The sequence below is a fragment of the Lontra canadensis genome, unplaced genomic scaffold (assembly GCF_010015895.1).
Source record: "Lontra canadensis isolate GAN:19392208 unplaced genomic scaffold, GSC_riverotter_1.0 scaffold1, whole genome shotgun sequence".
Classification (NCBI taxonomy): domain Eukaryota; kingdom Metazoa; phylum Chordata; class Mammalia; order Carnivora; family Mustelidae; genus Lontra; species Lontra canadensis.
Window position 1 is genome coordinate 86,218,953 of NW_022630995.1, and position 26,286 is coordinate 86,245,238.

Sequence of the window (26,286 nt, forward strand, 5' to 3'; positions counted from 1 at the left end):
TCAATTACTCGTTGAATATCAAATGATTTAATGTGTACATAATAGGAATACCAGAAGAGGAGGAAAGGGAGACAAGTTGAAAAATAGTAAAAAATAATGGAAAATGATTCTGCAGTTTAAAGCTTTCCCATGAAGGAAACCTCAGGACTAAACAGCATTTCTTATTATTCCAAATATTAAAGGAATAAATACAAACAATCTGAAAGTAGAAAAAGAAAGGAGGGGCACCTGGGTGGCTCAGTGGGTTAAGCCTCTGCCTTTGGCTCAGATCATGATCTCAGGTTCCTGGAATCGAGCCCCGCATTGGGCTCTCTGCTCAGCAGGGAGCCTGCTTCCCCCTCTCTCTCTACCTGCCTCTCTGCCAAATAAATAAATAAAATCGTAAAAAAAAAAAAAGAAAAAGAAAAAGAAAGGAGACTTCAAAAATCATTCTATAAAGCTAGCATAACCCTGCCACCAAACTAGCATTACTAGAAAGATCAAGTATAGGCCAATATCTCAGATAAACACAGATTCAAAAAACTTTAATAAAATATTAATAAAATCAGTGTTACATATATAAGGTAACATGTGTGACCAAATTAGGAATATAAGACTGGCTTGATGTTAAAAAACAAAATGTAACTCACTGCATACAAAAATATTAAACTTATATAGACTACATGTATCAATTCAATTGTGTATAAATATCATTTAAGAGAACTGAAATAAAAACAGTGTCCAGAGAAGTAAGACTAGAAGAGAATTTCCTTCATCTGAGTATCTTTGTCACAACAACCACAGCTAGTATGTTAATGATAAAATATAGAATACTAAATTTGAGATTAAGTTTGAGACTAAGACAAGGATATATACTGCCATTTCTATTCAGTAGTGTAGTGGATATTCTAACAAATTTAACAAGAAAGAAGTAAATTATTATAAAGAAATAAAATTATAATTTTTCACAAATGTGTATAAATAGAATATCCAAAAGAATCTACAACTATAAAATATTAGGATGGGTGAACATAGTAAGGTAACTAGTAATAAGATTAATATAAAAAAATTAAATTGCATTTTATATGACATCCTCAGACAGATAAGGAAAATTTAACAATACCATTTGTAATAGCACAAAAATATTAAAAAATTAGGAACAGATGTGCTGAAATATATATATCTCCTTCTCAAAAACATTACTAAAAGAAAGTAAGACCTAATAAAGCATATACTACATTCATGAATTATAAAACATAGTATTCAATTTATCTATAGCGTTAATGCAATCCCATTCAAACTTTCAAATTTTAAATGTGTGTATGTGGTAAAAGCAGACATAAAATCAAGAAAGTGAGACTTAATATTTATATGGAAATACAAGGAATTTAAAATAGCCAAGGCAAATATACATTCTTGTCAAGTGCACATGGAATATTCTCCAGAACAGATCACTTATTAGGTCACAGAACAGAGGTCTCAACAAATTAAAAAAGATCAAAGTCATACCATGAATCTTTTTGGACCACAATATTGTGAAATTAGAAATCAACCACAAAAAAAAAAAAAATCTGAAAACAGCACAAATACATAGAGGTTAAATAACATGCTACTAAACAGTGAATGGGTTAACCAAACAAACAAAAAAATCAAATAAGAAATTAAAAAAATACATGTAGACAAATGAAAATGAAAACACAATGGTTCAAAACCTTTGGGATGCAGTAAAAGAGGTTCTAAGAGGGAAGTTTAGAGTAATGCAGGCCTACCTAAGGAAGAAAAATCTCAAACAACTTAACTCCACATATAAAGGAGCAAGAAAAGGAGGAACAAACAAAACTCAAAACCAGAAGGAAGCAAGCAATAAAAATTAGAGCAGAAATAAGTGAAATAGAAACTAAAAATACAACAGAACAGAGCCATGAAAACATGAGCTGGTTCTTTGAAAAGATAACAAAATTGATAAACCTTTAACCAGACTCATCAAGAACAAAAAGACAGGACTCAAACAAAATCAGATATGAAAGTGAAGAAGTAAGGATCAACACTACAGAAATGCAAAGGACTAAGAGAATATTATGAAAAACTATATGCCAACATATTGGGACAACGGAGAAGAAATGGATAAATTCCTAGAAACATATAATCTCCCAAAACTGAAACAGGAAGAAACAGAACATTTTATCAGACCAATTAACCAGCAAGGAAACTGAATCAGTAATTTAAAAACTTCCAACAAACAAAAGTCCAGGACCAGATGGTTTCACAGGCAAATTCTACCAAACATTTAAAGAAGAGTTAATACTTATTCTTAAACTATTCCAAAACATGGAAGAAAAAGCTTTCAAATTCATTCTTTGAGGCCAGCATTACCCTCATAATAAAACTAGATAAAGACACGGAGAAAAAAGAGAACTATAGGCCAATATCTCGGATGAACCTAGATGCAAAAATTCTCAACAAAATTTTAGCAAACTGAATCCAACAATACATTAAGAAAATCTTTCACCACAATCAAGTGGGATTTATTCTTATGATACAAGGGGTGATTCAATATTTACAAATCAATCAACATAATACATATCAATAAATGAATAAAAAATAATCATTTCAATAGATGCAGATAAAGCATTTGACAAAGTACAACATCCATTCATGACAAAAACCCTCAGTAACCGTAGGTTTGGAGGGAACATGCTTCAACATAATAAAGACCATCACACTCAATGGTGACAAGCTAATAGTTTAGCCCCTAAGGTCAGGAATAAGACAAGGATGTCCATTCCCACTACTTTAATTCAACACAGTACTGGAAGTCCTAGCCACAGATAAGAAAAGTCCTAGCAATCAGATAAGAAAAAGAATTAACAGGCATTCAAATTGGTAAGAAAGAAGTAAAACTTCCACTATTTGCAGATGACATGATACTATACATAAAAGACCCCAGAGACTGCTTGAGATTCTTTCCCCCTTTCTTCTCCCACCCCCCTGCTCCTCCCCTAACTTTCTCACTCTAAAAATAAATAAAAATCTTAAAAAAAGGGTGAAAAAATTCAGAAAAGTCACAAGACACAAAATCAATATACAGAAATGCATTACATTTATATACACTAATAATGAAGTAGCAGAAAGAGGAATTAAGAAAACTATCCCATTTACATTCACACCAAAAATATCCAAATGCCTAGGAATAAACTTAGCCAAGGAGGTGAAAGACCTGTACTCTTGAAAATTATAAACCCTAATGAAAGAAACTAAAGATGACACAAACAAATGGAAAGATATTCCATGCTCGTGGGTTAGAAGGAAAAATATTAAATGTGTTACTACTCAAAGCAGTCTACAGATTTAATGCAATCCCTATCAAAATAGCAACAGCATTTTTCATAGAATGAGAACAATTATTGTAAAATTAGTATGGAACCTTAAAAGACCATGAAGGACCAAAGCAATCGGGGTGCCTGGTTGGCTCAGTGGGTTAAAGCCTCTGCCTTTTGCTTAGGTCATGATCCCAGGGTCCTGGGATAGAGCCCTACATCGGGCTCTCTGCGCAGCGGGGAGCCTGCTTCCTCCTCTCTCTCTGCCTGCCTCTCTGCCTACTTATGATCTCTGTCAAATAAATAAATAAATAAATACTCTTAAAAAAAAATAACCAAAGCAATCTGAAAAATAACAAAACTAGAGGTATCATAATCCCAGGGGTGAATATATACTAAAAATATGAAGCAATCAAAACAGTAGATACTGGCACAAAAATAGTGTGTCAAATCAATAGAATGGAGCCCAGAAATAAACCATGATTATATGCTCAATTAATCCTCAACAAAGGAGGCAACAATATGGAATGGGAAAAGACAGTATCTTCAGCAATTGGTATTGGGAAAACCGGACAACAAGCAAAAGAATGAAACTACCACGTTCTTATACTATACACAAAAATAAAACTCAAAATGGATTAAGGACCTAAATGTGAGACATGAAACTACAATAGTCCTAGAAGAGAGCACAAGCAGTAATTTCTCTGGTCTTAGCCATAGCAATATTTTCTAGATAATTCTGAGACAATGGAGAGCAAAAATAAACAATTGGGACATCAAAATAAAAAGCTCTGCACAGCAAAGATGATAAAATTAAAAGACAACCTATTGAACAGGAGGAGATATTTTCAAATGACATATCCCATAAAGTATTAGTTTCCAAAATACAAAAAGAAATTCTACAATTCAACACTCAAAAAAGTAATAATGCATTTAAAAATGGACAGAAGACATGAAGAGGTATTTGTTCAAAGACATACAGATGGTCAACAGACACATGAACAGATGCTCAACATCATTCATCATCAGGGAATTTTAAATCAAAACTGCAATGAGATATCGCCTAACACCTGTCAGAATAACTAAAATCAAAACACAAGAAACAAGTCTTGGCAAGGATGTGAAGAAAAAGATGCACGGTCAGTGGGAACGCAAACCGGTGCAGCCACCGTGGAAAACAGTATGGAGGTTCCCCCCAAAATTAAAAACAGAATTACCACATGATCCACTGATTCCACTACTGTGTCTTCACCCAAAGAATACAAAAACACTAATTCAAAAGGATATATGCACCTCTATGTTTACTGTAGTATTATTCACAAAAGCCAAAGTATGGAAGCAGCCCAGTATCCAGAGATAGTTAAATGGATAAGGTAATGGTGTGTGTATGTATAGACACACACAGACATACACACACATTCACTAGAATATTATTCAGCCATAAAAAGGAATAAAATCTTGCCATTTCCAAAAATACGAAAGAATCTACAGAGTAAAATGCCAAGCTATGTCAAAGAGAAAAACCATATGATTTCACTCATATGTGACATTTAAAAAAGCAAATAAACAAAGAAAAAAAGAGACAAACTAAAAAACAGACCCTTAACTATAGAGAACAAACTGATGGTTCCCAAAAGGGAAGTGGGAAAGAGTCTGGGTGAAATAGATGAAGGGGATTAAGAGTACACTTACCTTGAACACTGAGAAATGTATAGAACTGCAGAATCACTATACCATACACCTGAATCTAAATGTAATACTGTATGTTAAGTATACTGGAATTAAAATTTTTAGGGGCACTTGGGTGGCTCAGTGGGTTAAAGCCTCTGCTTTCGGCTTGGGTCATGGTCCTAGGGTCCTGGGATCGAGCCCCGCATCAGGCTCTCTGCTCGGCAGAGAGTCTGATTCCCTCTCTGCCTGCCTCTCTGCCTACTTGTGATCTCTGTCTGTCAAATAAATAAAATCTTTTAAAAAAATCTTTTTTTTTAAGTAAAGTTACCTAATTTTCTTTCTTACAAAACAATTACCCTGACTTTGTAGTTAAAATTTATAAAAATAAAATGTAAATACATAAATTAGTAAAATAAAATAGCTAAGATCTTCCTAAAGAAAAACAAAGTTAGAAGGTTCATACTGCAAAATATCAGGACACTAAAAAGCTACTCAGTAAATAAGAGTGTGGAACTGATTAACAGAGCAGTGGAGGAAAAAGGGACCAATGTATATAATGTTATACTAGATGTGCAACTATAATTCAGTGAGGAAAAAATAGTCTTTTCAGAAATACTGCCAGATCAATTGAATGTTTCTTTTTAAATTACAATAGCCCAAAGATGGAAATAAGGTAAACGCCCATCATCAGATGGATAAACAAAAAATGCAGTATATCCACACAATGAAATACTATTCAGCCTTAAAAAGGAAATTCTGATACATGTTATAGCATAAGCAAAACTTGAAAACATTATGCCACGTGAAATAAGACAAAAACACAAAAGGACAAATATTGTATGATTCCACTTATATGAGGTACCTAGAATTGGCAAACTCAAGAGAGACAAAAAATAGACTACTGCTCACCTGAGGGTTAGGGGAAGGAAGGAATATTAGTTATTGTTTAGTAAGTACAAAACTTCTATTTGTGATGATGAGGATTTAAAAAGTTCCAGAAATGGGTAATGGTGATGGTTGCCCAACACTGTGAATGTACTTAGTACCACTAAATTGTACAGAACTAAATTGTACTGGCTAAAACAGTAAATTTTCTTTTGTATATTTTTGTTAACAATAAAAAATGTGTGTATGTTCATTATAGCTTTATTTACAACAGGCAAAACTGGAAACAACCAAAATGTCCTTGAATGGTAAAGGGATAAAAAAAATTGTGATAATATACTACATGGAATACTATTCATCTATAAAAAAGAACTAACTGTTGATACACTCATGAACTTGGATTAATCTCAAGGTCATCATCATGAGTGAAACAAGCCAATTTCCAAATAGTATATATATGATTCCATTTATACAACATTCTCAAAGTGAAAACATTATATATAGAGATTGCTAGAGGTTGGGGGAGAAGACTTGATGATAAAGCCTAAGGGAGTTCCTTGTAGTGATGGAACAGATTTCTTTTGTGGTGATAATTTTATCCATATATACATATGAAAATATTTCATATAACTATACACATGAAAAAGGAAGTATAAATGAAAACTGATGAAATCTAAGTTCTGTGGTCTACTTAATAGTATTGTGCCTATGTCAATTTCCTGGTTTTGATAATTTTCTATAATAAACTAACTAAATGCACCACTAAGGGAAGGTGGGTAATGGGTACACATGATCTCTCTGTACTACTTATTCAACTAACTTATGAGCCTATAATTATTTCAAAATAAGAGTTTTTAAAATTCTGAAAGGAAAAATAATTCCTTTATTTAAAAAAGAACACATGAAACTGTGTCACATACTATAATAATTAAGAAAGTCCTTGGCTTCTAAAAATGCAAGTTATGTTTATAAGTACACAGTTCTATAGGAGGTGTGGTAATTAAAATTCTAGCAATAAATGATTAAACAAGATAATTGTTTATATAAAAGAACATATAGCTAAGGAAGCCAGAAATGCTCCAAATTTCTGTAGTAGTAAATTTTACTATTTCTAGATATGAAGGCTAGCTGTATCTTTCATTTTTGGGAAAAAAATTTTTAAAAATTGACTGCAGTTTTCAAATAAATATTAACTAATTACTATAGGAAAGTCATTGTCCAAGAAACAATAAGTTAAAAAAATGAATAAATTTACAATTTAGTAATAAAAATGTAAAAATAAATGTAATAAGATAGGGCAGAATATATAGGAGTTCAGAGATAAGATATTTAAAACTGAAAGGTTCAGAAAAATTTCACGGAAAAGTTATATTTATATTTGTATAACTTTATAAGCTATAGCTAAAATGGAAGAATTTTGATTAAAATGGATTGGAGAGTTTCCAGTTCAAGATGGAACACAGATCCTTAACTGACTTCCTCTTACAGGCACAATGAACCTACAGATTGTAGAATAATTTTCTCTGAAGAAAACCTGTCAGACCAGCTCCCTCACATTGGGCAAGTAGGAGGGAAACAACATCAAAGCAAAGTAGGGAAAAGCAGAGACACAATCTCACCATAAATCTCATCCCCAGCACAGTTACCCAGAATTAGGAGAGAATTCAAAATGTACAGCTTCTCCCTGAGGAGAAAAGAGTCTGTGCCCCACATCAGGCACCCCAACTTTTAAAACCAGCATCTGAGGGACAAGCTCCCAAAACATCTGGCTTTGAATACTAACACAACTCTTGCCCAGGAGACCTGTGGGGGCAGTGGCCAACTGAGAAATAGTTTTCAAAGGGCTCATGCACAGACCCAGCTGCTCCAGGGCCCAGCACAGAAGCAACCTTTCAAAAAGAAGACTCATTAATTTTAAAGCACCAGTCTGAGGGTCAGGGGCTTTCTGGAATACTCTGCAGGCACAGAGTCTAGCAGGTGCTATGTTCTTGCTCTCCACCTGCCTTGCTAAAGTCAGTGAGTATCATCTTTTCTCTCTTTTTTGCAGCAGGTGCGTCATCTTTGGCCTTTCTGCCTCACTCCAGCCAAAACATCTTTGTGTTCTCCCTCTGCCACACTCCAGAATGGCAGTATCTCCTGGAATGGAGCTTCCACACATATGGTATCCTCATTTTTACATCTGGTGACAGTCTTTGTGGTTGCCACCCCATGCTCATCTGGTGCTTGTGGCTGGTTGTGGGAGGCAGGGGGAGCTTGGGGAACTTGGGATCCTGGGTTCTCTGGGACTGTAACAGTCAAAGAAACAGAGAAACAGTTCTTCAGAAGTTACCACTCCAAGAGCACTGCACAGATAGCAGACTAAAATACAATAAAATACCCCCAGGCTTTCTGTGAAAGAGGCCTACTTACTAGTCCTGGAGTTTCAACCTTAGTAACAGGCTTCAGGTTTGGTATGTCTAGAGGCTACAGAGGTCATTTCAGGGAGCATAAATTGGAGAACACTGTCATTGTACTCTATCCCTACCTTGCTACAGCTCACTAGTGTCTCCCAGAAAGGAGCTTATACGCTTATTTGGAGCCCCAATTTTTATGACTGCTGCCCAGAGGATACCCCCAGATTACCTGTCTCTGGGGCCAGCAGGACTTATGCTTGTTGTCACATGTGACTATATATATTTATGCATACATTAGAAGCTATTGCCTGAGGGACTGGCTTACAATGAGATCTGAGATCCTCCACTTTGAGACACTGAAAGGTTTTAGTACACCCTCAACTACTGGGAGCTATTAAAAATAAAATAGAATTTCAGTAATGTACTGAAATAAAGCATACTGTGTTCGTGTGTGTGTGTGTGTGTGTGTGTGTGTGTATGCGTAAATAGAAAATACTGAACAGTTTCCAGTAATTGATGGTGTGCCACTAACTGGAATCTAAACAACAACTTAAAAACAAACTAAAAAAACAAGACAAACAACCCTTAAAGAAATAGACTGCTTGGACAATCACAAAAGCTAGACAATAAGAGCTAAGACAAGGTTGAACGATAAGTTTCATCCCTTACCCGAGCCCACTCCTACAATACTGTTTTATTTAATGCACAGAAACCAACCAGAGATTCAAGGAAAATGAAGAAACAAAAGAGTATATTTCAAGTAAAGAACAAAATGAAACCTCAAAAAGTCCTTAATGAAATGGAGATGTTATTTACCTGGTAAAGTACAAAACAATGGATATAAAAATGCTCACTGAGCTCAAGAATGAATAAACAAAGTAAAAGTTTTAACAAAGAGACAGAAATATATAAGACAGTACCAAAAAGAAGTCAGAGAACTAAAGACTACAGTAAGTGAACTAAAAGTTACAATAGAGGGACTCAATAGCAGACTAGGTAAGACAGAAGAAACAATGGGTGAATCTAAACACAGGGCATTAGAACTCACCCAATCAGAGCAGCAAAAAGAAAAAAGAATGAAACAAATTATGACAGTTTAAGACTTGTGGGACAATCTCAAGTGGGCCAATATTTTCATTGCAGAAGTTCAAGAAGGAGAAAGAAAGGGTAAGAAAAGTTATATGAAGAATAATGGCTGTGAACTTCTCCAACCTGAAAAAAGAAACAGACATCCAGACCCAAAAGTCCAAAGAGTTCCAGCTCAGGTGAACCAAGAGAGACTACACCAAGACACATTATAATTAAAATGTCAAAACTTCCAGTCCCATCCATATGAGATTATGCTGAGTGAAATAAGTCAAGCAAAGAAAGTCAATTATCATATGGTTTCACTTACATGTGGAACATAAGGAATCACATGGAGGACATTAGGAGAAGGAAAGGAAAAGTGAAATGGGGGAAATCGGAGGAGGAGACAACATGAGAGGCTGTGGACTCTGAGAAACGAACTGAGTGTTTTAGAGGGAAGGGAGGTGGGGGGATGGGTGAGCCTGGTGGTGGGAAGGAAGGCACATATTGCATGGAGCACTGGGTGTTATATGTAAACAATGAGTCTTGGACACTACATCAAAAATTATTGATGTATTGTATGGTGACTAACATAACACAATAAAAAAATGTCAAAACTTAAAGAGAAAAGAGACTCTTAAAAGTAGCAAGAGAAAAACAAATTGTTACGTACAAGGAAATCCCCAAAAGAGTATCAGCAGATTTTTCAGCGGAAATTTTTGCAGGCTAGAAGAAAATGGCATGATATAGTAAAAGTGTTGAGAGAAAAAAAACTTGCTAACCAAAAATACTCTTCAGATTGTTCCTCAGAATTGAAGGAGAGATAGTCTTCCAGATAAGCAAAAGCTAAAGGATAAAGAAGTTCATACCACCGAACACCCTACAAGAAAGTTTAAAGGGATTTGTTTAATGTATATTAAAGGTAGTAGATCAATTTTAAGGATAAGATGAAGATTAAAAGACAAAAGTGGGAAAAATAACTAACTACAATAATTAAAGAATAAACAAGATAAAAAGACATAAGCTGTGACATCAAAAACATAAAATGTGTGTTGGTGGAGTAAAAATGTAGAGCTTCAGAATGCTTTCAACTTAGGTTGTTATCAATTTAAAATAGACTGCTATAAATATAAGTTGTCATATGTAAGATGGATTGGAGATACTGTTCTCACAGAGTTGAGGGAAGAGCATTAGACAATACAGCAGGAAAGACAGACTATATTTTTAAAAACCAGAATTATTCTAATTGGCTAAAAAAACAGGGTATTATTAAAGAACTGGGAAGTAGTACATTAACTGAAGAATAATTGTGGTAGACTCAGAAAAAAAAAATTAAGGATTTCCACATGGTAAAGAACACTGAAGGCAATGCCGCCATCATATTTTTCAATTATCAAATATAGTAAAGTTTGACAGTCTCAGAGCTATAACATTCAAAGTCTAATTTGCAAATGATATAAGACTGTACCTTTTAGGTATTTTTCAATTAATGGAATAATTTTAAAAAGTGGATAGAATAAAATTACTAAAATTTTGGAAAAGCATCCACAGATGTAGCTTAATTATATTAAGTCGTCTGCCCAAACAATTTACATATTAGAATGCTTCTTCTCTAACAGTGAATTTCCTCTATATTACAGTCAAAGTGCAAGGTAAAACTCTGACAAGCGTACTAATAGATGTAGAACAATTAAAACTATAACTCCCAGGAAATAATTCATTTTTAATTTTTAATTGGTAATACCAACCTTCCAGGATCAGTATACCCTTTTCCTCCACTATTATGTAACAAATAAAAATTTTAGCTTATATAAAAACAGAAAACAATCCAGACTTCAAATACTTATAAAGAAAGACAATTTGGGCTCAGCAGAATTTTTAACAGAAAGGTGTATGTTATTTCCAAACACAAATGTTGTTTTGGTCATCAGGATGATCCTTGGGTACTACTAAGACAAACAAAATCAGTTATTTTTGACATCTATTATGGCATAAGAAGTGACAGCTTAAACTGTATTTTAAATCAACTTAATTTATAGGATGGTAACAGGATCAAAAGTTTTCTAAAGGAAATTCTCATGTTTCCTATTTACCTAACAATATTCTTTTTCCTTTCTCACATCAATGAATGATTATCTTTATCTAGGACCATCAATTTCAGCTCATTCTAAAGAAAATAAACTTGCATTTGCAAGTAATAGTGATTCTTAATTAACTGTCATTATAAAGCTTGACAACATTCATATCTAATCCCCATCAATATTTTCAAAGTATTTGTACATATTTAATACATATATTTTACTCAAATTATTTTTCATAAGGTTCATCTAAGGCTTCCTTAAAGTAATGTTCAGTCGTGTCACTTAACCTTATGTGCAAAATGAAACAGAATTATCTAAAAGTACCACCCAAGAGCTTCCTTTTTTTTCTTAAAGGGTTTATTTATTTACCTGACAGAAAGAGAACACAAGTAGGCAGAATGGTAGGCTAAAGAAGAGGGAGAAGCAGAATCCCCACTGAGCAGAGAGCCCAATGTGGGGCTCCATTCCAGGACCCTGGGATAATGACCTGAACCAAAGGCACACACTTTAACTGACAAAGCCACCCAGGTACCACCACCTCCCCCACCAAGAAATTGTTTCAATTGTTTCTAACACAGATATAAACAAATGTCTGTTCTATTCCCTATAGGTAGTGCCTTTTTTTTTTAAGATTTTATTTATTTATTTATTTGAAAGAGAAAAGAAAGCACAAGCAGGTGGAGAAGCAGGCAGAGGGAGAGAAAGAGAAACAGGCTCCCCTCTGACCAGACAGCCTGACGTGAGTCTCAATCCCAGGACCCCGAGATAATGACCTGAATAGAAGGCAGATGCTTAACCTACTGAGCCACCCAGGTGTTCCAGAGAGCCTTAAGACATGATCAACACCACATTTTTTATTAAGAAGTTTAGGAAGCTGTGATCATCAGGACAATATGGTACAGGCACAAAAACAGACACACAGATCAATAGAACAAAATAAAGAACCCAGAAATGGACCCTCAACTCTATGGTCAACTAATCTTTGACAAAGCAGGAAAAAATATCCAAAGGGAAGAAAAGACAATTTCTTCAACAAGAAGAATGAAACTTGACCACTTTCTTAAAACCATACACAAAATATATTCAAAATGGATGAAATCCCTAAATGTGGGACAGGAATCCATCAAAATCCTATAGGAGAACACAGTCAGCAACCTCTTTGACCTCAGCCTCAGCAGCTTTCTACTGACAGTCTCCACAGGTGAGGGAAACAAAAGTAAAAATGAACTATTGGGATTTCATCGAGTTAAAAAGCTTCTGCACAGCAAAGGAAACAATCAACAAAACTAAAAGGCAACCTATGGAATGGGAGAGGATATTTGCAAATGACATATCAAATCAAGGGCTAGTATCCAAAATCTAAAGGGAACTCACCAAATTCAATAACCCAAAACCAAAAAAATCCAGTCAAGAAATGGGCAAAAGACATTCACAGACATTTCTCCAAAGAAGACATACAAATGGCTAACAGACACATGAAAAAATGCTCAAGACCACTCATCATCAGGGAACCTGAAATCAAAACCGCAATGAGATACCACCTCACACTGGTCAGAATGGCTAAAATGTAAAACTCAGAAAGCAACGGATGTTGGTGAGGATACAGAGAAAGGGGAACCCTCTTGCACTGTTGGTGGAAATGCAAACTGGTGCAGTCACTGTGTAAAACAGTATGGAGATTGCTCAAAAAATTGAAAAATAGAGCTACCCTATGACTCAGCATTGCACTACTACATATTTACCCAAAGGATAAATAATAAGTGATTAGAAAGGACACATGCACCCCAAAGTTTATAGCAGCAATTTCCAAAATATTGAAAAAGCTGAGATATCCATCAAGGGATGAATGGTTAAAGAAGTGGTGTATATTTATAGATATACAGATATGGGAATACTACTTAGCTATCAAAAAGAATGAAATCATGCCATCTGCAACAACAAGGATGGAATTAGAGTATATTATGCTAAGCAAAATAAGTCAGAGAAAGACAAATACCACATGATTTCATACATATGTGGGATTTAAGAAACAGAACTAATGAACAAACGGTAAGGTAAGGAAAAATAAAATAAGGTAGAAACAGAGAGGGAGGCAAACCATAAGAGACTCTTAACTATAGAGAATAAACTGAGGGTTGCTGGAGGGGAGGTGAATGGGGAGATGGGGTAACTGAGTGTTGAGCATTAAGGAGGACACTTAATATAATGAGCACTGGGTGTTACATGCAACCAATGAATCACTAAATTTTACCCTTGAAACTAATAATACAGTGTATGTTAACTAAATCAAAATTTTTTTAAAATCTTAAAAAAAATTTAGAATGCTGTCTTCTAAATTTTTCATACCACGGCACAGACAAGAAAATGGCATTACTGAACATAGGGGCAACAAACAGGCTGCCTAAGGCCAGGGTTGACTGTCCAGAGCTCTAGCTATCCCTAGCACTAAAAGATCCCTCACAGAGTGAATGAACACTAAATCTCAATTCATAAGCCATTTTTTATGCCTAGATTTCAACTAATAACTGGGTTAGATTGAAGGTGAAACCTGACAAAATACAGGCCAGAATGTTAAATACCTACAAGTTTGAACTTTGAAAATAACCTGAATACAATCTCCTGTTCTCTTATATTCACATTCTCAGTGAAACTGCTTTACTTCCACTTAATTCTATGTACTCATAGTTTATTCCCCCCATTTTGGCTTGAGCCATTTCAATAATACATTCATATCACCCAAAATTCTCTAAGCATAGTTGATCTGATTGCAACTAGGCCAATTATCTGAACTGACATCCACTATTCTCCCTCAAAAGTCATCAATATCACATTAGATGGTTCTACTGTAAATTCATGCACATTGATGAACTCTCCATCTTACAGCAAAAAGATCCAAAAAACCCAAACTCAGCCATATTAGTCTCACCACCACACTGCAAGAAAGAACTGAATTCAATCACTGACTCCAAATCCTCATCTCTCATTTATTCCTTAATTGTGGCCAATCTTTTTGCCACCACCAAACTTTTATTACTGTGCAGGGTGGTGTTTTTCAGTGTGGTCAATGTACTACCCACATCAAATTATCTGCAGTAACTTGTTAAAATGTAGATTTGGGGGCTTTTCCAAAATCTGCTTATCACCCTGGAGTGATGCCTCTTCTGAGCAATTAGCTTGGGAAACTGCTATTTTAGCCATTTGTGACAACTGTGGTTGCCAATTCCAGTGATATTTTTGTAGTTCTCATTCTCCTTGACCTGTAGAGCACCTGAGAATGCCTACCCTATTCTTTGAAATTTCTCTTTCTGCCAACCTCACTCTTCACCCATCTGTTGCTTCCTCTTATTTTTCCAAATGCAAAATATAAGACTTTCTTGGGAATCTAGCCCTAATATTTTTTTCATGCTCAAGAAAAAGCAAAAATCTTTTCTCCCAATTTGAGAACTGCCTCTTTGCAAGTGATTCCTAATTTTTTATCCTTACTCTAAAATTTTCTCAAAGGTCTCTATACCTCTATTTCCAATTGCTGAGTATCTCCGCTTGAGATACAAAATGATATTAGGTTCCAACTGACACAAGAGAACAATATGAATATGAATTGTAATGAGTGAAACACAAATATGTTTAAATTCATAATGATACTGAAAAAATTCTCACTGTGAACTTTAAAAAATGATAGGGAACCAACTATTTCAAAAACATAAAGACAGAGAGCCAATCTAGCCTTTGTGTGCTAACTACACCTCAGGTCATCAAATCATCTATAAGCAAACATTTCTTTTAACAGAAGCATTCCATCCAATGAGAGAACTTATCAGCTGCAATCTCCAGTGAAATAATGGAACTGGGCAATGATCAACGACTGCTAATATTACAAAAAGAGAAAACCCTCACATTGTGTCTTGTGATGAATGTATATATACTACCTATATTTTTGCAAAAAAAAAAATTGAACCTCTATTTGAAAGCATCTAGATTTAACTACTTATTTTTGGAAATACAGATCACAGAGAAACACACTAAATGACATCATGGAAATGTAAGCAGCAAAAATGAGATCGTGTAAGACTCCACTTGGAACGTAGTTTGTTTGTTTTCCAGGAACTAATTAAAAGAAAAGAAGTGAGAGGAAATCTGTAGATTAACAGACATTTAACATACAAATTGTGTCCAACATATGGATATTGGTTTTCATCTTGATTCCAACAATCTATACAACCCTTAAGAGATGTTGGGAGAATTACTATTAATTTTTAAGGTATGCTAACTGGATTGTGGCTATAAAGGTGTGTATGTGTGTATTAAAGAGTTCTCATGTCTCACAGATATGTATCAAAGCATTTTCAAATGAGAGAGAAACCAACAAACAGACTCAACTATAGAGAACAAACATGGTTACCAGAGGGAAGTGGGTGGGGGAATGGGTGAAATAGGAGAGGGGGATTAAGGAGTGCATTTGTGATGAGCACCAAGTGACACACAAAAGTATTAAATCACTATATTGTACACCTGAAACTAACATTACACTGTATGTTAACTGGAATTTAAATAAAAACTTAAAAAATAAAACTAAAAAAAAAATAACTTGTCTGGCATTTTTTCTAACATAATCCAACATATACAAAATAAGACTGCTATGTTTTAATAATTACTGAAGCTGGGTGATGGGTACATGGGGATTCATTTACTATTCTATTTTTGTATGTTTGGAAATTTCCATAATAAGTAAACAAAATGTTGTGGAATCATGCCTTAATGTATGTCACTTTCCTACACAACATCCTTCAAGGTTTCCCATGTGACTACCCAAATGAGAACATCTGCTAGATTCAACCCTCAACTTTCCCATCCAGTGTTCTATACTCTAGCCTCAAACACTGTGACACTTCCCATCTAATCTTTGGATTATTATTTCCCACTGTAATATATCCTCTCTCCCATTTCAGCTTTCTCAATTTTTATCTATCCTTTAATGTTTATCTCAGATAACAGAACCTGAGAGCTAAAAGAGGACTTAAATTTAGATCTAACTAGTTTAGTGGCTTTTGAACAATTTTAAAAGTTAAAGTCTAGAAGGCTGAATTTAGAAGTTTGCTTTTCTTCAAGCAAATATCTTATATGACCATAATACATAAAAGAAGCAATAAGCATTGCTGATTTTCATGTAAGGCAGTCGAGAGTCCTTTCTATCAAGCTTATATCTCTGAACAAAGAATGCCAACAACTAGTATCAATTTGTCTTGCAAAGATATTTTTAGAATAGGCAAAACAAAACAAAAAAACTACACAGACCTTATCAGAGATTATAAAGACCCAAGCTAAGAGGAATAAAGTCTGAGACCAATAATGCTTAAGTCATCTGTGAATGAAACTAAGGAATAGGTTTAAGAGGCTGAAGTATGGAACAAACTCACAATTTCACTGATGATACATTAGCCTAACTCAAGTATAACCAAACTTTGTCTTTTGATCTAATCACTGTATAAACAAATATAAATGTAAAGCTAAATAATATTTTGTTGATTATCAGAAATCCCTACTTACCCAAATTATAAATACTAAATCACATTTGGATGGATCTTACACAACACTTGAAAATGGTCAATCTTATTTAAAGCATTTACGATGACTTTTAATCAGAATAACTAATTTATGAAATTATTCTCTAACATGTTAACATTTTTCTGCATATATATGTGCAGTTTGCATTCATAAACTTCTTGGACATGAGAAATGGTGTTCTAGTTGCTGTTTTTCACTATCACACAAGCATGGTGATTGGCAAATATTAGGCACTCATATGTTCATTGAATTAATCAACACATGAGCAAAAATTATTATTTGTATTCCTGGATTCTAATTCTTAATTTAAAAAGAAACAACCTGAGTGAGATACCCAGAAACAATGTTGAATATATTTGCTAAACAGCTTAAAAGCAAAAACTTTAAAGAAATTTTCTTTCAAACTATAAAAAGGGCTTTATAATGCCTGTAAAAACAAATGCAAAATAGCTGCATAATGACTCAGGTAATAATTTTTCAAAAAAAAAGAGAAAAAACTCAATATTTTAATATAAATTATTATTTTCAGCAATCTCTGGACACTGCTGTTGCAAGACTCTGGTTTTGAAAGCTGAAAACCACCAAAAATTTTAAAATATATTTACTAGTCAAAGACACCAAAAAACAAAAGATTTTTAATATGACAATGGATTGCCTAAATCACATACTAAATTGCTCTATACAGGGAGATTTCACAATCCAGGAGCCATAGCCATGCTGCTGCAAGTACGATTTCAGCAAAGTTTTAGCTTCTTGATAGGATCCAGACATACTCTATAGAAAGAAAAAAAAATTGAATTATAGAATATAGGCAGAATTTGGCTTATGAAAAGTAACCCCAATCTTGCTTCGTAAATTTGACATTTTAAAAATTAAAATATTTTTGAATTCCTATTTTTCTCATTGTTTTTGAAACTAAACATTTTCCTTTCCAACACTCCTTAAAGACAACTTTTTGAACATTTTTTATTAAAATAATCATACTCATCACAGAAAACTTGAAAAGTAGAGAAAATATAAAGAAGAAAATAAAATCTGTGTGTAAGGCACAAATAATAATCACCATCATTTTGGTTCCCTTCATTTTCTATAAATCAACATATAAATGAACTTAAAAAAAAGCTTTACTGAAGTATAATTACATACCATAAATGCACTCACAAGTACACAGTTTGATGATTTCTAGTAAACTTATAAAGGTATGCAACCATCCCACAGTCAAGTTGTAAACCAATTCTATCACCTGCAAAAAAGTTCCACTGTGCCCATCTGCAGTCCAAACTGCAATTCCCAGATCCAGCCAGCCATGAATTTATCTGTCTTTAGAGTTTTCCTTTTTCTAGAGATTTCATAAAAACTGATGGAACATAATATGAACTCTTTTGTGTCAGGCTTCTTTTGATTAGCATAATGCTTTCAGATTCATTCATATTGTTTCATGTATTTGTAGTTTGATCTATTTCATTGCCGATTAGTACTCCATCATATGGATTTATCATATTGTTTATAGATTCACCAACTGATGAACAACTGAATGTTTCCAGTTCTGCACTATTATGAATAATGCTGCTGTAAACATTTATGTACAAGTCCTCTGTGGTACAAGTTTCTGGTCCTCCTAGACAGACACCAGTGAAAATGCTGGATCACATGGTAACTGTATGATTATCTTTTCAAGACAGCCAAATTATTTTCCAAGGAGACCATACTATTTTACATTTTCATTGGCAGTGCAAGAGTTCTCCAGTTTCTCTGCAACAATACCTAGTATATAGTGTTTTGGAGTTTAGTGGTTGTATAGTATGGTCAACACCTACTGACCGATGAGGATGAGCATCTTTTATATGTGTATTAGCCATTTGTATATATTCTTTGCTACTTTTAAAAACTGGGTTGTTTGCCCTCTCAATATTGATTTTTAAGAGTTCATTATGTATTTTTACAGATACAAGATCTTTATCAAATGTATGATTAGCCCATTTTTTCCTCCAGTCTATGGCTTGTATTTTCATTAATGATGACTTTTGAAAAGCAAGTTTTACATTCTGAAGTCCAAATGATCAATTTTTTCTTTTATAGATTGTGCTTTTGATATCACATCTAAGAAACTGTTTCCTAACCTAAGAATACAAATATTTTGATATTTTTTGGAAGTTTTAAGTTTTAGCTCTCTCAGAAATATGATCTATTTTAATTTTTTTGTATGACTCATAGAGTCTAAGTTAAATTTTTTTCTTTTTGGTCCACAAATATCCAACAGTTCCAGCACCATTTATTAAAAATAAAAAGACTATTCTTTCTCCCATTAAGTTACCTTGGCACCTTTATATAAAATTAATTGACCATAAGTGTGTGGATTTATTTCTACCTCTTATTCTGTTCCATGATCTATATGTCTATCATTACATCAATACATTGTCTTGACTACTGTGGCTTTATGATGAATTTTGAAACTAGGTAGAGTAAATCTGCTTTTAAAAAATTGATTTGGGGGGCACCTGGGTGGCTCAGTCATTAAGCATTTGCCTTCAACTCAGGTCATGATCCCAGGGTCCTGGCATCGAACCCCACATCAGGTTCCCTGCTCAGTGGGAAACCTGCTTCTTCCTCTCCCACTCCCCCCTTGTGTTCCCTCTCTCGCTGGGTCTCTCGCTGTCAAATAAATAAAATCTTAAAAATATTTTGGTTCTTCTATGTCCTTTAAATTTCCTTTTCAATTTTGATCAGAACAGCTCGTCAATTCCTACACAAAAGCTTGCTGGGATTCTAATAAGAGTTTGCCTTGAATCCATAGATTAGTTTGGCAAGAAGTGACATCCTAAAATGTTTTATTTCCAACCCATTAAATGGTACATTTCTCCATTTATTTAGGTCTTCAATTATTCTCAGCAACGTTTCATCATTTTCAGTGTATAGATCTTATACTTAGTTAAAATCACCTCTAAGCATTTTTTATGCTATTCTGGAGAAAACAGTTTTCCCAATTAAAAAAAAAAAAAGAAGTGTTCATTCCTAGTATCTATATATATACACAATTTGTTTTTCTATATTGTCCTTATAATGTGTACTAAACTCACATATGATATAGTTGTTTTTAATAGATTCCATGGGATATTTTGCATACAAGATTACATTATTTAGAAATAAAACGAGTTTTTCTGTTTCTTTCCAGTCTCAATGCCTTTTCTTTTTCTTAACTTGCTGAACTTGCTAGGACATACAGAGTACTGTTGAATAGAATTGAGATGAGAACAGACATTCTTGTTTTCTTCCCTAATCTTGTGGGGGGCAAGGGGAAGAGTATTCTTTCACCATTAAGCATGATGTCAATTGTAGGTTTTTCATTGGAGGAAATTTACTTCTATTTCTTATTCAGTATTTTTACCATGAATAGCTGTTGGATTTTGTGAAATACATTTTGGACATCTTTTGAGGTAATTATGTGGGTTTTGAACTCGAGTCTATTCATATAATGGTAGTACATCCAATAATTTTCTGATGTTTAATCAACCTTGTATTCTTGGAACAAACCTCCTTTGTCATGGTGTATAATCCTTTCTCTGGGCTGCTGGATTTACTCTGCCAATATCTTAAAATTTTTGCATTTATGTTCTGGAGAGATAAAGTTTGTAGTCTTCATTTTTTGTGATGTTTTAATCCTGTTTTGGTATCAGGGTTATAGTGACCTCATAAAAGTTGGCAACTGTTCTCTCTTCTATTTATTAGTTTTTTGTAGGATTTGTGCTTCTTTTTTTGCATATAGTTTGATAGAATTCACCAGTAAAGCTGTATCTGCACTCTGCTTTTCTTTAGGAAAAGAATTTTGTTTTTAATTCCAGTTAACATTACAGTGTTTTATTAGTTTCAAGTACACAATATAGCAATTCAACAATTCCATACATTACTTGGTGCTCAAGACAAGGGCACTCCTTAATCTTCATCATCTATTAACCCATACCCTCCACACCCTCTGGTAACCATCAGTTTGTTATTTATAATTGAGTCTGTTTCTTGGTTTGTCTTTTTAGGAAAAGAATTTTAATTAATTCAACTACTTTATTTCAATCTGGATATTCTCTTTAGTCACATTTTATAATTTGTATCACTCTAGGAATGTGTTCATCTAACTTGTCTAATTTTTTAAAAACGTTTATACTGGATGCTTGGGTGGCTTAGTGAGTTAAGTGTCCACCTTCGGCTCAGGACATGATCCCAGGGTCCTAGGATCAAGCCCTGCATCTCACTCCTTGCTCAGCAGGGTGCCTGCTTCTCTCCCTCTGCCTGCCACTTTCCCTGCTTGTGCTCTCTTCTCTCTGACAAATAAATAAAATCTTAAAAAATAAAAGTTCATAATATTCTCTTATAATTATTTTAGCTCTTTGGGGTCTGTAGTAATGACTCATCTTTCATTCCAAATTTTGATTGCTTGTATTATCTTACTATTTTATCAGTTAATCTAAAGGATAATCTAAAGGATTATCAATGTTGATTTTTTTTCAATGAACCAACTTTCGATTTCATTGATTTTTTTCTATTTTTATTTTTTGTTTTCTAGAATTTTCTAACCATTTTATATTATTCCCTCTCTACTTTTAATTTGCTCTTCTAACATCTCATGGTGGAAACTCAAATTAACTCATTTTACAATTCCCTTCTTTCCTAATATAAGTGAATAAAGTTATAAATTTCTAACCACTCCTTCAGTTATATTCCACAAATTTTAATATGTTGTATTTTCATTCAGTTAATTTTTGATTCAGAAGATTTTTTTTTAATTTGCTTATAATTTCTTGACTCACAGGTTATTCAGAAGTTAAGCTGCTTAATTCCTAAATGGTTAACTTCCCAGATTTCATTCCACTGCTGATTTCTACTGAGACTTGCTTTATTGCCAATACTGGAGAATTTTCCAAGTGTACTTGAAAATAATGTATATTCGGTTATGTAGTGTTTAATACAGGCCAGTACAGGCACTGATATTTAAGCCTTTTATATTCTTATTTTCTGTCTAGTTGTTTTATCAACTGCTGAAATAAGACTATTAAAACCTCCTACATAATTGGAGGGCATTAGGAGAAGGGAAAAATGAAGGGAAGGTGGAAATCAAAGGGGGAAAAGAACCATGAGAGACTGTGGACTCCAAGAAACAAACTCTGGGTTTTAGAAGGGGAGTATGCGGGATGGGTGAACCTGGTGATGAGTATTAAGGAGAGCATTGATTGCATAGAGCACTGGTATTATATATAAGCAATGAATCATGGAACACTACATCAAAAACTAATGAGGTACTGTATGGTAACTAACATAACACAATAAAAAATTAAAAAGTACATTTTTCTGGGAAAAAACCTCCTACTGTAATTGTAGAATTATCTATTTCACCTTTCAATCCTGTCAGTCTTGGCTTATGTATTTTTGGGTTCTGTTGTTACTAACACACGCAATTATTACATAACTATTTGTTATGTTTCAATGCATTAGCCTTTTTACTACTATAAAACATCACTCATTGTCTTATATTTCTCAACATATATTTGATGTTAATATAAACACTTCAGCTCTCTTTATTGCTACAGTTTACGTATGTTTTTTCATCTTTTTAGTTTCAACTTGTTTGTGTTTTTGAATTTCATGTGTTTCCTGCAGACAGCATAGAGTTGAATCTTGCCCTTTTTTTTTTTTTTTTTTTTTTTTAACCCACTCTGATGACCTCTGCCTTTTCTCTGGAGCATTTAGTCTAACAGAACCTAATGTGATTATTGATAAAGTGGGTTCATGTCTGCCATTTCACTCTTTTCCAAGTCCCATGTCTTTTATTTCTCTGCTTCCTCTTTATCGCCTTCTAGTTTTTTCAAAAATGAATTTTAATATACAATTTTAATTCATGTGTTGATATTTTGCATGTAGTTTTCAGTTATTTTCTTCATGGTTACTTTAGGAATTACAATATGCTTCTGTATCTTTTTCTTTTTAAAGATTTATTTATTTATTTATTTATTTGAGAGAGAGAGAGAGAGAGAGATCACAAGTAGGGAGAGAGGCAGGCAAAGAAAGATGGGAAGCAGGCTCCCTGCTGAGCAGAGAGCCCAATGTGGGCCTGGATCCTAGGACACTGGCACCATGACCTGAGCTGAAGGCAGAGGCTTAACACACTGAGCCACCCAGCCACCCTATGCTTCTGTGTCTTACTGTATTCTACTTCATATTCATACTGACTTAATTTGGTAAAATACAGTATCTTTGTTCCAATACTGACTGATTTCTTTCTCTGTCCTTTGTTATACTATCACTGTCTATATTGCATCTACCTTTGTTACAAATTAATACACTGTTAATATTGTCTTAAAGAACTTCCACTTTCTAAAGAAAATAAAAGGAAACACACACACACACACACACACCCTTTTATATTTATCCCATGATTACCATTTTCAGTATTCTTTGTCCCTTTCTGTAGATTTATATGTCAGCTCGTGTTATTTCTTCCAAGGTTCAAGGACTCCCTTTGGAATTCCTCTTAAGGAAGTTATACTAACAACAAATTTTCTTTATTTTTGTCTGCCTGGGGATTTTTTTTTTTTTTATTTTGCTTTTAAGAATTATCTTGCTATACAATTCCCGGTTATCAGGTTTTTCGTTCAGCACTTTAAACATATTTTTCTTTTCTTTCTTTTCTCAAAATTATATTTCAGTTAACATATCATGTAATATTGGTTTCAGGAGTAGAATTTAGTGATCCATCACTTATGTATAACACCCAGTGGTCAACACAAGTGCCTCCCTTCATACCCACCACCCATTTAGCCCATCCCTGCGCTGACCTCTCATCCAGCAATCCTCAGTTTGTTCTCTGTAGTTAAGAATCTTTTATGGTTTGCTTCCCTTTTCTTCCCCTTCCCCTTGTTTCTTAAATTCCACATATAAGTGAAATCATATATTTCTTTCTTATTTTGCTTAGCATAATACAATCTAGCCCCATCCACATTGATGACAGGATTTCATTCTTTTTGATGGCTGAATAATATTCCATTATATATGTATCATATATATATACACACACACAAACACACCATCTTCTTTATCCATTCATCAGTCAACGGGCATTTGGGCTCTTCCCATAATTTGACTATTGTTGATAATGCTGCTGTAAATATCAGGGTATATGTGCCCCTTGAACCAGTATTTTTGATCCTTATGATCCAACAATTGCACTACTAGGGTAACTACCTAGTAGTGCAATTGTTGGATCATAGGATAGTTCTATTTTTAACTTTCTGAGGAACCTCTATACTGTTTTTCAAAGTGGCTGCACCAGTTTGCATTTCCAACAGTGTAAGAGGGCTCCCCTTTCTCCACACCAACATCTCTTGTTTCCTGTATTGTTATTTTAGCCATTCTGACAGGGCTGGGGTGCTATCTCATTGTGGCTTTGATTGCCCTAATAATGAGTAATGCTGAATATCTTTTCATGTATCCATTGGCCATCTGGATGTCTTCTTTGGAAAAGTGTCTATTGCTGTCTTCTGTCCCATTTCTTGACTGGATTTTTTTTGGGTTATGGGGGATTGCTGAGTTTGATAAGTTCTTTATAGATTTTGGATATTAACATCTGGTATGTCATTTGCAAATATCTTCTCCCATTCTGTAAACTGCTTTTTGGTTGATTGTTTCCTTCACTGTGCAGTTTTTAATCTTGATGAAGTCTCAATAGTTCACTTTTGCTTTTGTTTCTCTTGCCTCTTGACAAAGGTATAGTGGGAAGTTGCTACGGCAATGTCAAAGAGGTTGCTGCCTGTGTTCTCCTCTAGGATTTTGATGGTTTCCTGTCTCACTTTTAGGTCTTTTATCCATTTTGAATTTATTTTTGTGTATGGTTTAAAAAGTGCTCCAATATTGCCAACACCATTTGTTCAAGAGACTTCTCTCCTTTGGATACTGTTTCTTGCTTTGTTAAAGATTAGTTGACCATTTCTGTGTTTTCCATTCTGTTCCACTGATCGATCTGTTTTTGTGCCAGTACCATACTGTCATGATGACTACAGCTTTGTAATATAGCTTGAAGTCTGGAATTCTGATGCCTCCACATGCTTCTTTTTCAAGACTGCTTTGACTATTTGGGGTCTTTTGTGGTTCCATACAAACCTTAGGATTGTTCGTTCCAATTCTGTGAACTGGTGGTATTTTGATAGGGATTGCACTAAATGTGTAGATTGCTTTGGGTAATATAGACATTTTAACAATATTTTTTTTCTCCAATCCATAAGCACATCAATTCACTGCATTCTTTTCTAACAGATTTGTTAAGATATAATTCATATATCATAAAATTCATCCTTTTAAAGTATATAATAAATAAATGGTTTCTAGTATATTCACAGAGTTGTATAACCACTACCAGTAATTCCAGAATTTTTCATCACTCCAAAACCGAATCCTATGCCCATTAGCAGTCAATCTTCATTCTCTCCTCCCCCCAGCTCCTGGAAACCACTAATCTATTTTCTATCTTTATGAATTTGCCTATTCTGGAAACTTCATATAAATGAAATCATATTATCTGTGGCTTTTTGTCTGGCTTCTTTCACTTAACATAACATTTTCAATGTTGACCCATGTAGAATGTATCAATACTTCATTTTCTCTTTTATGGATGATTAAAGATATATGCCACATTTTGTTTATCCATTCATCACCTGATGAACATTTGGGTTGTTTCCACCTTTTGTGAATATGAATACAGCTGCTACGAACATCCGTTTACAATTTTGGTGTGAATATGTGTTTCCAATTTTCTTAATAATATACCTAGGAGGGGAATTCCTGGGTTATATGATAACTCTATATTTAATTTTTTTAAAGTTTATTTTTAGTAATCTCTACATCCAATGTGGGGCTTGAACTCACAACCTCTAGATGAAGAGTCACATGCTCGTCCAACTGAGCCAGCCAGACACCTCTCAATACTTAACTTTTGAGGAACTGTTGAATTGTTTCCCAAAGAGGCTGCATCATTTTACATTCCTACCAGCAATGGTGATGGTTTTGATTTCCTTACATCCTTGCCAACATTTAAGATCTTTATGTATCCTAGTATGTGTAAAGTAGCAAATCGCTGTTGTTTTTATTTGTATTTCCCTAATGATTAATGATGTTGAACATCTTTTCATATTCTTATTGGTCATTTATTTTACTTATAGAAATGTCTATTCAAATTCGTTGGTCATTTTAAAAACTAGGTCATGTATCTATTATTGAGTTGCAAGAGTTTTTATTTATTCTGGATACAAGTCCCTTAACAGATATGTAATTTGCACATATTTTTTCATAGTA

At 34.0% G+C, this 26,286-nt stretch overlaps 1 protein-coding gene across 4 annotated transcripts in view; it reads right to left on the reverse strand.

The window, feature by feature from the left end:
- ADAD1 (adenosine deaminase domain containing 1) overlaps positions 1-26,286 on the reverse strand; it is a 110,286-nt gene that overhangs the window by 38,419 nt on the left and 45,581 nt on the right. For 3 of the 4 annotated variants that reach the window (XM_032858293.1, XM_032858283.1, XM_032858275.1), the window contains exon 12: positions 17,625-17,730. In XM_032858293.1, the coding sequence (XP_032714184.1) occupies positions 17,625-17,730 (106 nt within the window). Of the gene's footprint in view, positions 1-17,569; positions 17,731-26,286 lie in introns of those variants that run through there. The other variant, XM_032858302.1, reaches the window with a different exon arrangement.